This window comes from Zosterops lateralis (genome assembly GCF_965231275.1).
Source record: "Zosterops lateralis genome assembly, chromosome: 6".
Taxonomy (NCBI): domain Eukaryota; kingdom Metazoa; phylum Chordata; class Aves; order Passeriformes; family Zosteropidae; genus Zosterops; species Zosterops lateralis.
In genome coordinates, this window is record NC_139761.1 from 33,155,064 (window position 1) to 33,171,279 (window position 16,216).

General features: G+C 46.3%; 2 protein-coding genes across 3 annotated transcripts in view; one reads left to right on the forward strand and one right to left on the reverse strand.

Moving 5' to 3' along the window:
- Positions 1–5,610: 5,610 nt before the first annotated feature.
- LOC310910663 (galectin-related protein-like) lies at positions 5,611–9,109 on the reverse strand. The gene is made up of 4 exons (XM_083863571.1): positions 8,951–9,109; positions 7,093–7,181; positions 6,155–6,329; positions 5,611–6,023 (listed from the first exon to the last, which is right to left on the reverse strand). Exons 1-4 carry the CDS (start codon positions 8,972–8,974, stop codon positions 5,742–5,744), a joined length of 570 nt encoding a protein of 189 aa, XP_083719697.1. The 5' UTR covers positions 8,975–9,109; the 3' UTR covers positions 5,611–5,741.
- A 954-nt stretch (positions 9,110–10,063) lies between these two features.
- The window catches only part of ZFYVE26 (zinc finger FYVE-type containing 26), a 46,895-nt gene continuing 40,742 nt past the window's right edge, over positions 10,064–16,216 (forward strand). For both annotated transcript variants that reach the window (XM_083863568.1, XM_083863569.1), the window contains exons 1-4: positions 10,064–10,342; positions 11,660–11,738; positions 12,413–12,502; positions 14,351–14,903. In XM_083863568.1, coding sequence (XP_083719694.1) covers positions 10,152–10,342; positions 11,660–11,738; positions 12,413–12,502; positions 14,351–14,903 — 913 coding nt within the window. In that variant the 5' untranslated portion in view covers positions 10,064–10,151. The remainder of the gene's footprint in view (positions 10,343–11,659; positions 11,739–12,412; positions 12,503–14,350; positions 14,904–16,216) is intronic.

Consider the following 16,216-nt stretch of genomic DNA (forward strand, 5'->3'; position numbering starts at 1 on the left):
GGAGTCACGTGTTTCCCCACTTCCGGGTATGGAAGTCACGTGTTTCCCCACTTCCGGGTTCGGGAGTCACGTGTTTCCCCACTTCCGGGTTCGGGAAGTCACGTGTTTCGCCACTTCCGGGTTCGGGAAGTCACGTGTTTCCCCACTTCCGGGTATGGCAGTCACGTGTTTCGCCACTTCCGGGTTCGTGAGGTCACGTGTTTTCCCACTTCCGGGTTCGGGAAGTCACGTGTTTCCCCACTTCCGGGTTCGGGAGTCACGTGTTTCCCTACTTCCGGGTATGTAGGTCACGTGTTTTCCCACTTCCGGGTATGGGAAGTAACGTGTTTTCCCACTTCCGGGTCGGGAAGTCACGTGTTTTCCCACTTCCTAATATGGGAGTCACGTGTTTCCCCACTTCCGGGTACGGGAGTCACGTGTTTCCCCACTTCCGGGTATGTAGGTCACGTGTTTCCCCACTTCCGGGTTCGGGAGTCACGTGTTTCCCCACTTCCGGGTTCGGGAGTCACGTGTTTCCCCACTTCCGGGTATGTAGGTCACGTGTTTCCCCACTTCCGGGTTCGGGAGTCACGTGTTTCCCCACTTCCGGGTTCGGGAAGTCACGTGTTTACCCACTTCCGGGTATGGCAGTCACGTGTTTCCCCACTTCCGGGTATGTAGGTCACGTGTTTTCCCACTTCCGGGTTCGGGAAGTCACGTGTTTCCCCACTTCCGGGTTCGGGAGTCACGTGTTTCCCTACTTCCGGGTATGTAGGTCACGTGTTTCCCCACTTCCGGGTTCGGGAAGTCACGTGTTTCCCCACTTCCGGGTTCGGGAGTCACGTGTTTCCCCACTTCCGGGTTCGGGAAGTCACGTGTTTTCCCCACTTCCGGGTATGTAGGTCACGTGTTTCCCCACTTCCGGGTCGGGAAGTCACGTGTTTCCCCACTTCCGGGTTCGGGAGTCACGTGTTTCCCCACTTCCGGGTTCGGGAAGTCACGTGTTTTCCCCACTTCCGGGTATGTAGGTCACGTGTTTTCCCCACTTCTGGGTTCGGGAAGTCACGTGTTTCCCCACTTCCGGGTTCGGGAGTCACGTGTTTTCCCCACTTCCTAATATGGGAGTCACGTGTTTTCCCACTTCCGGGTTCGGGTAGTCACGTGTTTCCCCACTTCCGGGTATGTAGGTCACGTGTTTCCCCACTTCCGGGTTCGGGAAGTCACGTGTTTCCCCACTTCCGGGTTCGGGAGTCACGTGTTTCCCCACTTCCGGGTATGTAGGTCACGTGTTTCCCCACTTCCGGGTTCGGGAGTCACGTGTTTCCCCACTTCCGGGTATGTAGGTCACGTGTTTTCCCACTTCCGGGTTCGGGAGTCACGTGTTTCCCTACTTCCGGGTATGTAGGTCACGTGTTTCCCCACTTCCGGGTTCGGGAAGTCACGTGTTTCCCCACTTCCGGGTTCGGGAAGTCACGTGTTTCCCCACTTCCGGGTATGTAGGTCACGTGTTTCCCCACCTCCGGGTCGGGAAGTCACGTGTTTCCCCACTTCCGGGTTCGGGAGTCACGTGTTTCCCCACTTCCGGGTTCGGGAAGTCACGTGTTTTCCCCACTTCCGGGTATGTAGGTCACGTGTTTTCCCCACTTCTGGGTTCGGGAAGTCACGTGTTTCCCCACTTCCGGGTTCGGGAGTCACGTGTTTCCCCACTTCCGGGTTCGGGAAGTCACGTGTTTACCCACTTCCGGGTATGGCAGTCACGTGTTTCCCCACTTCCGGGTATGTAGGTCACGTGTTTTCCCACTTCCGGGTTCGGGAAGTCACGTGTTTCCCCACTTCCGGGTTCGGGAGTCACGTGTTTCCCTACTTCCGGGTATGTAGGTCACGTGTTTCCCCACTTCCGGGTTCGGGAAGTCACGTGTTTCCCCACTTCCGGGTTCGGGAGTCACGTGTTTCCCCACTTCCGGGTTCGGGAAGTCACGTGTTTTCCCCACTTCCGGGTATGTAGGTCACGTGTTTCCCCACTTCCGGGTTCGGGAAGTCACGTGTTTCCCCACTTCCGGGTTCGGGAGTCACGTGTTTCCCCACTTCCGGGTTCGGGAAGTCACGTGTTTTCCCCACTTCCGGGTATGTAGGTCACGTGTTTTCCCCACTTCTGGGTTCGGGAAGTCACGTGTTTCCCCACTTCCGGGTTCGGGAGTCACGTGTTTTCCCCACTTCCTAATATGGGAGTCACGTGTTTTCCCACTTCCGGGTTCGGGTAGTCACGTGTTTCCCCACTTCCGGGTATGTAGGTCACGTGTTTCCCCACTTCCGGGTTCGGGAAGTCACGTGTTTCCCCACTTCCGGGTTCGGGAGTCACGTGTTTCCCCACTTCCGGGTATGTAGGTCACGTGTTTCCCCACTTCCGGGTTCGGGAGTCACGTGTTTCCCCACTTCCGGGTATGTAGGTCACGTGTTTTCCCACTTCCGGGTTCGGGAGTCACGTGTTTCCCTACTTCCGGGTATGTAGGTCACGTGTTTCCCCACTTCCGGGTTCGGGAAGTCACGTGTTTCCCCACTTCCGGGTTCGGGAAGTCACGTGTTTCCCCACTTCCGGGTATGTAGGTCACGTGTTTCCCCACCTCCGGGTCGGGAAGTCACGTGTTTCCCCACTTCCGGGTTCGGGAGTCACGTGTTTCCCCACTTCCGGGTTCGGGAAGTCACGTGTTTTCCCCACTTCCGGGTATGTAGGTCACGTGTTTTCCCCACTTCTGGGTTCGGGAAGTCACGTGTTTCCCCACTTCCGGGTTCGGGAGTCACGTGTTTTCCCCACTTCCTAATATGGGAGTCACGTGTTTTCCCACTTCCTAATATGGGAGTCACGTGTTTTCCCACTTCCGGGTACGGGAGTCACGTGTTTTCCCCACTTCCTAATATGGGAGTCACGTGTTTTCCCACTTCCGGGTTCGGGAAGTCACGTGTTTCCCCACTTCCGGGTTCGGGAAGTCACGTGTTTTCCCACTTCCGGGTATGGAAGTCACGTGTTTTCCCACTTCCTAATATGGGAGTCACGTGTTTTCCCACTTCCGGGTACGGGAGTCACGTGTTTCCCCACTTCCGGGTATGGAAGTCACGTGTTTTCCCACTTCCGGGTTCGGGAGTCACGTGTTTTCCCACTTCCGGGTATGGGAAGTCACGTGTTTTCCCACTTCCGGGTCGGGAAGTCACGTGTTTTCCCACTTCCTAATATGGGAGTCACGTGTTTTCCCACTTCCGGGTACGGGAGTCACGTGTTTCCCCACTTCCGGGTATGGAAGTCACGTGTTTCCCCACTTCCGGGTTCGGGAGTCACGTGTTTTCCCACTTCCGGGTACGGGAGTCACGTGTTTCCCCACTTCCGGGTATGGAAGTCACGTGTTTCCCCACTTCCGGGTTCGGGAGTCACGTGTTTCCCCACTTCCGGGTTCGGGAAGTCACGTGTTTTCCCCACTTCCGGGTATGTAGGTCACGTGTTTTCCCCACTTCTGGGTTCGGGAAGTCACGTGTTTCCCCACTTCCGGGTTCGGGAGTCACGTGTTTTCCCCACTTCCTAATATGGGAGTCACGTGTTTTCCCACTTCCTAATATGGGAGTCACGTGTTTTCCCACTTCCGGGTACGGGAGTCACGTGTTTTCCCCACTTCCTAATATGGGAGTCACGTGTTTTCCCACTTCCGGGTTCGGGAAGTCACGTGTTTCCCCACTTCCGGGTTCGGGAAGTCACGTGTTTTCCCACTTCCGGGTATGGAAGTCACGTGTTTTCCCACTTCCTAATATGGGAGTCACGTGTTTTCCCACTTCCGGGTACGGGAGTCACGTGTTTCCCCACTTCCGGGTATGGAAGTCACGTGTTTTCCCACTTCCGGGTTCGGGAGTCACGTGTTTTCCCACTTCCGGGTATGGGAAGTCACGTGTTTTCCCACTTCCTAATATGGGAGTCACGTGTTTTCCCACTTCCGGGTACGGGAGTCACGTGTTTCCCCACTTCCGGGTATGGAAGTCACGTGTTTCCCCACTTCCGGGTTCGGGAGTCACGTGTTTTCCCACTTCCGGGTACGGGAGTCACGTGTTTCCCCACTTCCGGGTATGGAAGTCACGTGTTTCCCCACTTCCGGGTTCGGGAGTCACGTGTTTCCCCACTTCCGGGTTCGGGAGTCACGTGTTTCCCCACTTCCGGGTATGTAGGTCACGTGTTTCCCCACTTCCGGGTTCGGGAAGTCACGTGTTTCCCCACTTCCGGGTATGGCAGTCACGTGTTTCGCCACTTCCGGGTTCGTGAGGTCACGTGTTTTCCCACTTCCGGGTTCGGGAAGTCACGTGTTTCCCCACTTCCGGGTTCGGGAGTCACGTGTTTCCCTACTTCCGGGTATGTAGGTCACGTGTTTTCCCACTTCCGGGTATGGGAAGTAACGTGTTTTCCCACTTCCGGGTCGGGAAGTCACGTGTTTTCCCACTTCCTAATATGGGAGTCACGTGTTTTCCCACTTCCGGGTACGGGAGTCACGTGTTTCTCCACTTCCGGGTATGGAAGTCACGTGTTTCCCCACTTCCGGGTTCGGGAGTCACGTGTTTCCCCACTTCCGTGTATGTAGGTCACGTGTTTCCCCACTTCCGGGTTCGGGAGTCACGTGTTTCCCTACTTCCGGGTATGTAGGTCACGTGTTTCCCCACTTCCGGGTTCGGGAAGTCACGTGTTTCCCCACTTCCGGGTTCGGGAAGTCACGTGTTTCGCCACTTCCGGGTTCGGGAAGTCACGTGTTTCCCCACTTCCGGGTATGTAAGTCACGTGTTTCCCCACTTCCGGGTATGTAGGTCACGTGTTTCCCCACTTCCGGGTCGGGAAGTCACGTGTTTCCCCACTTCCGGGTTCGGGAGTCACGTGTTTCCCCACTTCCGGGTTCGGGAGTCACGTGTTTTCCCCACTTCCGGATATGTAGGTCACGTGTTTTCCCCACTTCCGGGTTCGGGAAGTCACGTGTTTCCCCACTTCCGGGTTCGGGAAGTCACGTGTTTCCCCACTTCAGGGTACGTAGGTCACGTGTTTCCCCACTTCCGGGTTCGGGAAGTCACGTGTTTCCCCACTTCCGGGTATGGAAGTCACGTGTTTTCCCCACTTCCGGGTATGTAGGTCACGTGTTTCCCCACTTCCGGAGAGAAGACACTTGCTGGTGTTCACATAAGAGCTCCATCTGCAGTGGAAAAGGATAGGGAAGGGTGTTGGAGATCAGCAGCAGGACTGATTTCAACAGCATGGGCTTAGAATGAAATGTTATGGGGATAGCAAAGCACAAAGTCTACCAGTTCTTCTGAAATGCTCCTAATAAATAACCTACCCTTCTTCTGAGATGGTACTGCAAAGCTCCAGGGGGTACTCTCATGATGGTCAGAGAAAGGGATGCATCTTTCCCATCAGGGCTTGAACTGTTGCTGCCTGTTGCTAACTAGACTAGTTAACCTGGCAATGTCAGTAGCTGGCTGTTTGTGGTCATATACATAGCCTTCAGCTTTTCTCCTCTCCTTTTCTCCATCCTATTCATAGTGTTATAAATGCAAAGGCAAATTTCAGGTTAATAAATGACAATTTATTAATAACAGAATATCGAGCACCTGAAAAAGAGAAAAACCACAATAATAGGAAATTGTCAGCGCGCGCTGGGTGGATAGAGGTCCGCACCGATGTACCAGACGCCCTAGTCCACGCCAGTGCAGCTCTCAGTCCACCGTTTTATAGGAATTTTCTGCCCTTAGGCAGTCCAGGTGTCCAAGGTGGGTTGAATAGTCCGGATTTCTTTTCGATGGCCCTCCCAGACCTCATCAAGTCTAGTTGTCTCATTCCGGGAAGGCTCCTTTCTTATGTCAATTCCAAGAGTCTGTCTTATGTTGATTTCATTCTGCTTGTGGCACCAGAAGGTTGAGGAAGGAATTTCTCCTTGCCTTGGCGAGGAAGTGATTCTTATAAGGGTTGGCCAGTGTCTTTTGTCTAAGTTGATGACCTTCGTCCTGTCTTTGCAACTGAGATTAGCAGGCTGAGAGAGAACGGTTACCCTTCTATTGGATTTTACAATTTTACTTTAGCTTTGTTTCATTATACATCGAATTATTATTTTATACACGAATTTTTACCCTATTTTTATCACAATAGTACCTGAAATATTACCTTGAACGTGTCACCTGCTGTAAATGGGAAGTAGGGAATGGTCTTCTCTTCTCTTCCCCATTTCCCAGCAATTCGTGCATTTCGGGTGATGGATTTCTCACTGAAGTTAACTGTAAATAACAGCCCAACATCTTTGTTGGCATCCACTGGATCACAGAGCAGAGTCACTGAAAAGCTGAAAAAATCTATTAAATGACTGGAACTTTCAGAAATGTAAAAGGACATAGGGAACATGGCAGATGCTTATAAAGACTAGAGACAGGTGTTGGTTTCATGTCAGACTAAAACACAGGACTTCTACAGGCTTAGAAGCTGGAGAAAGGGATGAGACCTGACTGGTCTTTGTTTCCTGCCCCAGTGTCCAGTAGAATGCTACTGGTTTCTGATATTGCTTTCCCTTTGTCTTGACTGAAATTAAACCCTTCAACATGTACTCATTTTTGTCCTAAAAGAGGTTATGGCATACTCTTCACCAGTGGAAGCAGTGGAGTTGATAGCTGTAGATGCAAAAAAGTGTGATGATGAGCAGAGCTGCTGTTATCCAGATAAAAGACAGCAATGAACCTCTCTATGTCCTGCGCCAAAACTGGTTTTTAAATGGTGTTGATTCCAACCCCCTGCAGACAGCCAAGATTCAGGTTGAGAATTGCATCTCTTCCTGGAGGAGAAATGCCACTTGTGTGTTCCCTCCAGTTCACATTAGATAAGGGCAAGTAGTAGAAAATCTTGTCAGGGCAGTCAGAAAGGCCGAACAGTGAACTCCTCCCTGACATTTTAATCTTAGTCTGAGTGCAGGAAAATTAAATAAGGCCATAAATTGTTAATCTGTTTGACTTTCTTTCTTCAAAGAGCATATTCCTCCAAGAAAGCGTCTGGATTTAGAAGAGAGGTAGGAGCATGTATAACAGGGTGAAGCCCCCAGCAGTCCCTTCACCTACCTCTTGGGTTTGGAGTGTACCATGCCTATGACTGTGAGTTTCATGGTTGGTCTCAGGCCACCTTTAATTTCACCAACATACTGCTCCACCTGCAGGGAACAGTGAAAATGGCTGCAGTGGGTCATGCTGTGGGTAAACCAGCTTTAACAGCTGCTTCGATCACCTGATAAAACTTGGGTTTATTTTTACATGTACAAAAGACCTTGAAAGTATTTCCAGCTCAAAGTACTTCTTGCGCTCTAATGACACAATAAATCTGGTAAACAGCACCCCAGTTGCTCTGGTTGCAGCAGATGAGAAGCTTTGTGGCAGCTTGATGTGTGGCACAGACTTTTCTTGAACCTATTCTGTCCTGCCACCCCAAATTTGCTACCAGATTCTGGTGGGCTAACTCGGTGCCATCAGCCTGTGTCCTCCACTGTGAAAGCAGCATAGATGCTGCCCTGCCACTGCATGTTGGCCACATCCTCACAGGCAATCCCAGCCCTTTTGTGACAGTGACTTTGAAAAGTCACACTATTTCAGAGGCAAAAAGTGGCTTCTTGGTGGATCTGCTTTTGTTCTGTTCACAGAGACCTGTAGTTGCAGCCTGCACCAAAAGATCTGAGCTATATTTGCTTTTTCCAAGCAATTCTCTAACAGCTTTGGTGGTCAGTGGAAGAACTAATACAGGCCATAGCTGACATGGAAATATTAAAGAGAGAGACCTTGGAAACAATTGATAGGGATGTTTTGAGGCTTCATTTTCAGAAATGGCTTTAAAATGTAAATGTCAGAATACTACACTGCAGCATGTAATCACTCCCTGTGCAGATTCACGTAGAAAGAAGCTGCTATAAAACACAAAATGTTATTGGCAACTTGCATAACACTGATAATATTCCAAGGCAATGCACAACAGACTCTGTTTGAGATAAAAAGAGCTTTATCGTTCCAGTGTTCCAAGGTAAAAATTCAGACAGTTTTGCAGAAGACCTGCACAATACATGCACACAAATTCAAGAAAAACATGTTTTGCCTGTACCTCATTTCCTAATTTTATTACACTAGTTGTATATTCTGCTAAGATGACATTACACAATTTACTTTCCCACTTTGATATTCACATCCAGCTACCTTTAGAGTTCCACAGATATATTAATAAACCTCTAATTCCTAACAAGGTAAATATTGGAAGAAAAATTTAAAAATTTTTAAAAAATACTTCAAAAATTACAGCAGTACTACTAATTGTTAATGATGTAAATTTACTCTTGCAGGAGCGTACAGGTGACTCCAGCAAGTATGTTTTGAACTTTGTAAAAAAAGAGCTGCATTAAGCACTTGATATGTCTTACATATGCTTGTCAAGTAAAGAATCTGACTGTAGGGAGATACTTTAAATTAAATAAAGCAATTAGAAAGCGGGTAATAAGCATTAAATATCTCAGGTTAAATGAAGTTCATGCTCATACAGGTCTCACGTCCCACTAAAGCTTCTTCCATGCCTGGAGACAAGATACAAAATACTACCCCAAATCAAAAGTGTACATTGAGAAATGGTTTGTGCAGAGGCACATCATAATAAGTGCCATCACTAAAGGCACGGGGTATCAGGACTAAATAGAGCAAATGACAACCACATGGTCACAACTGTTACAGCTCATCCAGAAAACTGGGAGGCGTGACTGCCCACACACTGTTCACCTGTGGACACTCAGTTAACCATACAGGTGAGAAATGCTCAGGAAGCTGTAGGAAGTAATAGCAGAAACTCCTGCAAGCTTCATGAGGGGTTTATTGGTGGGTCCCGGCCTGTGCACAGCTCCCATCCCGTATTTTCCACTCAGGAGCCCTGAGGACTGACTGGGTCACTTACTTTGGCACACCTCTCCTCTGTCATCACCGCTCTCCCTCCTACACTCGCCTCGCCGCTGCAGTCCCCGGAGGAGTTTTTGTTTTATATGGCAGGACAAAAGCAAACAAAAAAAGCCCGGAATAAAGGGAGGATGTTGAAGGGGGTGTTATCTCTGCCGAACACTGCTGGACACCACCCAGCCCAGCAGCTGAGTCACGGCCTCGGCCCTGTGGGGAGGCTCACAGCGCCTGCATATTTTATTTTATACACCTATTGAAAACTACGGGTGACTCTGCATAATATTCTCTCTACTACCTACACATATTTATGTACGTAATACATACAAACCCCGCGTCATTTATTTATTGATACCAAAACTCTCCTCTCTCAAATGCATAGCTACATATATACATATATATAGATGTGCTGTGCTTCCCAGCAGAGAGCAATATAACTACATACATATATATATATTTATATACCATTTACAGCCTTATGTATACACCTACATGCAGGTCTGTATACCCTGTATATACATATATACATATATATATATATATATATATATATATATATATAAAATACACTGTAGATATGTATAGATATATGTATTTGTGTATATATCTGGGGGGTATATATATATATATGTATATATGTATGTATGTATGTATATATGTATATGTATACCAGAGTGACGTATATGTGCAGGACTATACAGCTGTACAGGTGGTGCATATACTCCCACACACATGTATACCCCTGCCCGTCTGTGCGTGTATGTAGGTATATTCAGGTCTACACACGCACCCACACCCGGCCACAGCAACACTCCGCCTGATCCGCCCCGGCCCCTCACGGACCCCGCGTCGGCGCAGGGGGCGGAGCTTCGGGAGGGAGCCAATCAGAGCCTCGCGAGGCACGAACGAGGGGCGGGGCTGGCGCATGAGGACGGGGGTGGGCGTGGTTATTGGGGGCGGGGCTTGCGCTGCCCGAGCCCCCGCGGCGGCCTCAGCTGCCCCAAACAAACGTGGCGGTTATTTACATGCCGCCCCGGCTCGGCCAATGGGCGGGCGCCTTGCGGTCAGCTGAGGCGGCGCCCAACATGGCGGCGGCGCGGGGCGGCGGTGCCGGGGCGGTGCTGTAGAGCCCTGCCCCGCCGGGGAGTGCCGCATCGCCTTCGCGTGTGCCGCCCCGTCCCGGGCCGTCCCCTCGTCCCGGGAAGATGCATTCTTTTGGGAACGAAGAAGCGGACTCTCTGGAGCGTCTCTTCGGGTTTTTCTGTGAGTGCGCACGGCGTGGGCACTGGGAGCTGGCACAGGCCTGCGTGCCCCAGCTGAGCCGGTGGCACGGGGACGGCCCCGGGAAGGTGGAGGCGATTCTCCAGGCTCTGGTAGCTTGCCCCGTGGGGGTAAGGTAAGTAAGGTTCCTTAGATTGAATGTGAAATGGGGAGGAACAGTAGTTAGCTTAGCGTTGGCTGTGCTTCTGTGCTCAGGTGTCTTGTGATGCTGTTGTCTGGACTTTGGTGTCTTATCACTGACCCAGAACGCAGCAGGCTGCCCATCCCACCGGGATAACCAGTTGTGTTCATTTACCTAGCTGACATGGTGATTGCTACAAGCTTAAAACTACTTGGAAGCATTTCAGAACTGATTTTGTTAGATTTTGCTGAAGGAAAAGGACCATCTCTTGAAATTACATTTTTTTGACACTGAGTTTTGGTTAATTTAGAAATGAAACCACCAAGATCAGCAATATAGTTATTTAAAATCTAATATTGTTTCCAACTCTTGAAAAAACCTCCTAATTTCTAAAACTGCAATTCTAAAAGGTTCAAATTATGCTGTTGATTTTCTTGTTTCTCTCACAGCGTATTTTGGAATGGCATCGGTTTTACTCAGTAATCCCAGTTACTTTTTATCTCTTTATTTTTTCAGCTAGGTGTCTGTGACTTTCTGGCACTTCAGGGAACATTGGTATTCCTCCTGTCTAATCAAATGATCATACTTCTTCACAATAAAGTTTGTGTAACATTTCAGTAAAGGTTCTAAGAAACAATTTACACTGACAGGAGCTGAAGGAGTCTGAGGACTTTAAAGGCTTTAGTTAGTAGTGCTGAGATTTTTAAAGAACAGGAAACTATGTTGTGCTTTCTCCTTTTCCTAGTCCCTTTGACAGTACAATATGTCCTAACTTTGTAGGCTTTGGGATGTTGAAGTGCTGGAGCACGTGAAATGCTGATGGAAATTAGAAGGATACTTTGTTTAATTAGTACCTTGCTTCACTTTTAAGTTGGAGATAGAGCTGCATTTGGGCTGCTGTGACCTAAAACTTAGTTTCATTTTTTCGATAGAAATAGGCAGAACAGGAAATATCAGTGTTGGGCAAGTGGTCACATTTCAAGGAAATCTGCTGAAATGCTCAAAGAGAGCTACACAGACTGAACTTTGGAACAGGACTAGATTTCTTTGTTTTGAGGAATCATGCCAGTAGTATTTGGCCAATCTAAAAGCAGTTATTTGCAGAGCAGAAATCACTGAATTGATGTGCAAGAACACAAATATTCTGGTTTCTTTGCATTTTTTTCCTTTGTCTGTGGCTACTTACTTGTCTTTGTTTTTAGCTTACTCAAAGAAACACAAAATCAAAATGATCTCTGGCACTGTTTTGCTGGATCTTGGCAATGGAGACAACCTTGTATAATCCACTGTATGTGCTTCTTGCTCTTGTAGGTGGGGACAGAATTCTAGCCCATGGAGAACAGCATGGCTTTGGCTTCTTGTGCTGGAAAAATGGCTTGCCAGGAATCAGGTACAGATTTTAAGATTTCAAAATCTTAATGATTTTGAAATGCACTTTATAGCTTTGACCTCCAAGTGCAGAATGTCTCCCTAGTTGCTTATTTAAATAGGCTTTCCCACATTTCCTGGAATTAAGTTCTCAAGGTATCTGGAGACATGCACTGCTTTTGCTTTTAACAAATTTATCAAGGAAAAACTGTAATATTCATACTGAAGAGAAAAAAAGGGATTTTAAAAAATATATTAGAAGTTAATATTTTAGCTTTTCGCCGTTCATATGAATGAAAATCATGAGTGTATCAGCTTCTGCATCTGTGTAGCACCTCTCTTACAGTAAAGATGAAATAGCTCAGGGGTCAGACAATTCTTTATAAGCTTTAGATGATGACTTCTTTTTTAAAGTCATTTGTCCTTGGTACTACATTTTTTCTTTATGTTCTGAGGAATCAATGGTTTTGTGATTCTTGTGATTCTCTTTTTCCAAATGTATGGATAAATAAAATCAACTGGTGTCAGAGCAGTACCTGACTGGAATAGCTTTTAATTGAGGATTAAGTTACTTCAGAAAGATGTTTCAGTCTGCCTCAAAGTGGCAGATTGTAAAATAGCTATGATTATGTTTATATACTAATGTAAATGAAAGTTTTATTGACTAATGTATTTCTCATTCTTACATGGTTTCAGAAAACAGTTCCAGTTGTTCTTCAGAGAGAAACTGAATTTTTATTATTCTTGGAAGAACTGCAGAAAGATATCTCTGAGGAAGTCCTAAAGGTGAGCTACTTCTATGCCCTATTTCTTCTTGTTCTGCAGCATGCCCAGCTTCATCAGATGGAAGTTAATGCTTCCTGCTAACTGCCTGAGATGTTAATGTGTTATTAATCTTCTAGGCAACTGAGAGAGAGTGTAATTCAGATCCCTTTGTGAAGTTAATCCAATGTGCCTGCAAGTGATTTCTCTGGCTGGAGTGCAGGCTGCAGGCAGGCAAGGAACAGGTTTTTCTACGTGCTCTTTCTAACACACATCAGTTCTGACTGCAGCTGCTTGCCACAGTCTTCAATCCACAGACACCTGTAATAATCATAAACCTACAACCCATTGTGAGCCAAAATAAACTATAGTCAGTAAGCACATTTTAAAAGTATGTATATTTTCTCTTTCTTTCATTAGAGATCTTAATTTCGTCTCCTATGCACCCCTTTTCCCCCTTTCTGGAAGTTTTTGGATACTCTACTATTACTGCTGAGGATTGGTATGATGTCTGTTCTGAGGTCCAGGATCCATTTTCTTTTATTAATTAAAAGATGCAGGCTGATTTATTGGAGAAGTATGTGGAAATATGCAAAGATGGATTTAAATCAAAAGCAAGTATAGAGCAGAATATCAGGAAAGTTACTAACTGTAGAACTGTCCCAATTTGATGTTAGTTACAACAGATTGGGATCTGATGTGGTATGTGAAATGTCATAAGATGATGCTTCTAGTCCTATGGATTCTAACTCCTTAAAGACACTCTTTTTTGGTTTGTCTATTTTTTAAGAGGAAAATGAAAACTTACTATATTCAGGGGCTATTTCAGCTTAGGAAAAGTTGTTCAGTATTTCACTAAGTACAGAATTAGTAATTACAGGATGAAAACAAGCAAGGTAAACTTGAATGTTGATTAAAATTAATCTGCTTGAAGTCTGTTAATGAGTAATGAGGTCTGTGCATGTTACCATCTCACCTCTGAGGTCATGCATGACTCCACCATTGTCCACACTGTCCACCAGTGTTGCACAGAAACATGAGATTCAACAGTCTCATATCTTTGTCACAATTTCTGTTAGAGACATGTTGATAGGTAGTTACATTTTGATCCAGCAAATAATATTTAAAAAAAAGGGTATTGCATTCTCATTCTTTGTGCACTCCAACCACCTCTCCCCTATGTAATCTCTGAGGTGTCTCTTTGAGCCAAGGGCAGCTCTCACATAATTCTAGGAGTGCCAAAAGTGCTGTTCAACTGGCCTGTCCCTCACCTTCCCACCTATTATTGGGTGGGCTAACTGGGATTTTTTTTGTTTCTTTGTTTTGCCCTTCCTGGTTTTGAAATTGTAGGTTTGCCTCTGATAGGTAGAAAAATTATTGTTGCTTAAGAAAAGTCTGTGAGATGGCTTCTGAATATGCTGATTGGTTTTAATCATATTTGAAATATTGATGAGGATATAGTTGGTAGATAGATGGTACAAATTTGGAAAAATAGGATTAAAAAACCTACTAATCATTATGCTCTTAGTGATCTATGAAGATACAGTTCCATGAGGATATTGCTTAGAGGTAGAATATGGCAGTGCTTCAGCCATCCCATAAGGACTGCTATGGTTCCTTTCTTGTACATGGTCCTTATAGTGTACTTGTGGTTTACAGGATTCTTTGTATTTTGTTACATATTCATGCATATCCACTCTTCTAGGAAAGATATTGGACAAGGTGGACCATTAATAATGGATTTCTTAGGTAGTATGGTGTTTCCAAATTGATTTATCTGCTTGCTTTCAAGTGTCTTCTATTTTTTTAAATAATTCATTTGATATATTAATGAAGTCTAAAAGGCTTACTGTTTTATTATTTCCCTACCAGGAGCTGTTTGAAGCATTTGAGTGTGCGCAGAACAAGGATATCAAAGACAGCAAAAGAAGAGATGGCTGTTCTCACAAATTCAGTTTGGATGTTGTTTCAGCTCTCCGGAAGCTTTTGCTGCGGGCTCCCCAGAGGGCAAAAGCTCTGCTGGAGTTCTTCCAGGGGGAACAAGGAACACACAGCTCCTCACCCCAGCAATATCACTCTCTACAAAACATCTTTGTTGAGTTTCTTTGTGACTCCTTGAAATCTCTGCAGAGCCTTCAGAGCAGTTCTGAGCTTTCAGTTGAACTAGATCAAAGAGAACTAGTAGATACAATTTATGCTGCTCTAAGTGTAGTGACTTTTGAGGTGGAGCATCAAGCAGATGAAGTAAAGCACTTATTCAGGGAGCTCTTGGATGTATGCTGGGCTGAGGGGAGCCCACTGAGGGAAGAGAAGCTACTGAACTGTATGCTGAGGAAACAGAGCCATAGCCTGCTAAGCCTCTATAGCAATGTTCTCACAGAAAGAACAAGAGAAAAGTTTTTGTTGTCAAATTCAATACAAAAAGGTTTGTTTCACTTTTTGCTTTGTACTAATCTCCTGTTTAACAAAACCATTAAGGCATTAAACAGACAAGTGGTCAAGAAGTCAGGCAATGTTCTTGCTAAGGTGCCTTAACAAACCATGGGGTCTTAAGAAAAGAAAGATGATGCTAAAATGAGCCTTAAAGGAGGGAATTGCATAGGAACACTGGTTCTCTCCCCTACATTTCTGCAGTTTCTGCTGTGTTTTGTGATTACTTCCTTTACCACCCCTTGTTGTGCTGTATTTTAATCTGCTCAGCATTTCTCTTGATGAAAATCTTGCTTGTAATTAGAAGTGTGACAGTCCATGTTTATACAGTTTTTATTTGTTCACCTCTAACTCAGGGTCTTCTGTCTTGGAGTACGTTCCATTTCTGGTCGGTAACAGTTCAATCACCTCAATAATCCCAAAATGTTCAAATGTTCAAACCCCATAATACTGGAAAATAAAACTTCTGAAAGTGGAAGGAACTATGGTGTGGGCTGATACCCCAGCAGGAGAGAAGATACACTTTCATTGCCAGAGTCCAGCTGTTGGTTTTTACCAACCATGGCTTCACAGGCTTTGTCTAGCTCCTATGACTGGTACATTTGGTTGTAGCTCAGTGATCCTGGTGGGTCCCTTCCAGCTCAGCATATTCTGTGATTCTATGAGGATCTCAGCTGAAGCTAAATGTCAAGTGATGCCCATGATCTTGTCAGTGAAGTGGCAAGGAGGGAAAAGCTAGAATGCCTACCCTCTTTTGCTCACCTCTGTTCACTGAGGTGTAAGTCAGTAGGGTTTGTATCCTCAGTTCTTCCTTCACTCAGGGATTGCTGAAGGGAAACAGGCTGGTGGAGCAGGCTCTAGAAATTCTACACATAGAATTAACTGTAATAACTACACTTAGTGCTTCCTCGTGGGCAGAGAGAAATGGAGATCCACATACTTTCACTCTCATTGGGAGTAGTTTGGGTCTCACTTTGCACAGATGTGAGAAGTTCCAGTGCTGGACAGGTCTTTGTTAAGGCCCTGCAAAGTAGCACAAGTGAGAATTCGTGCAACTCACAGATGAGGTGTGCATGGCTAAAGAAAGTCAGGCACTGTGTCCTGAGTTGATGCAAACAACCTGTGTGCTGAGCAGGCTTTTGTCATGTTAATGATTGTCGATACAGTTTTTCTGGTTTTCTATCTGACCGCTATCAAGTTGCTTTGCTTGGCCTTCCTGTTACCCAGTAGCAATATCCAAGAGTCTTAGCTGGTAACATGTAACAGCTTGCTAGTTCTTGAGGAAATGTTGAGTGTTTCTCAGTTTAA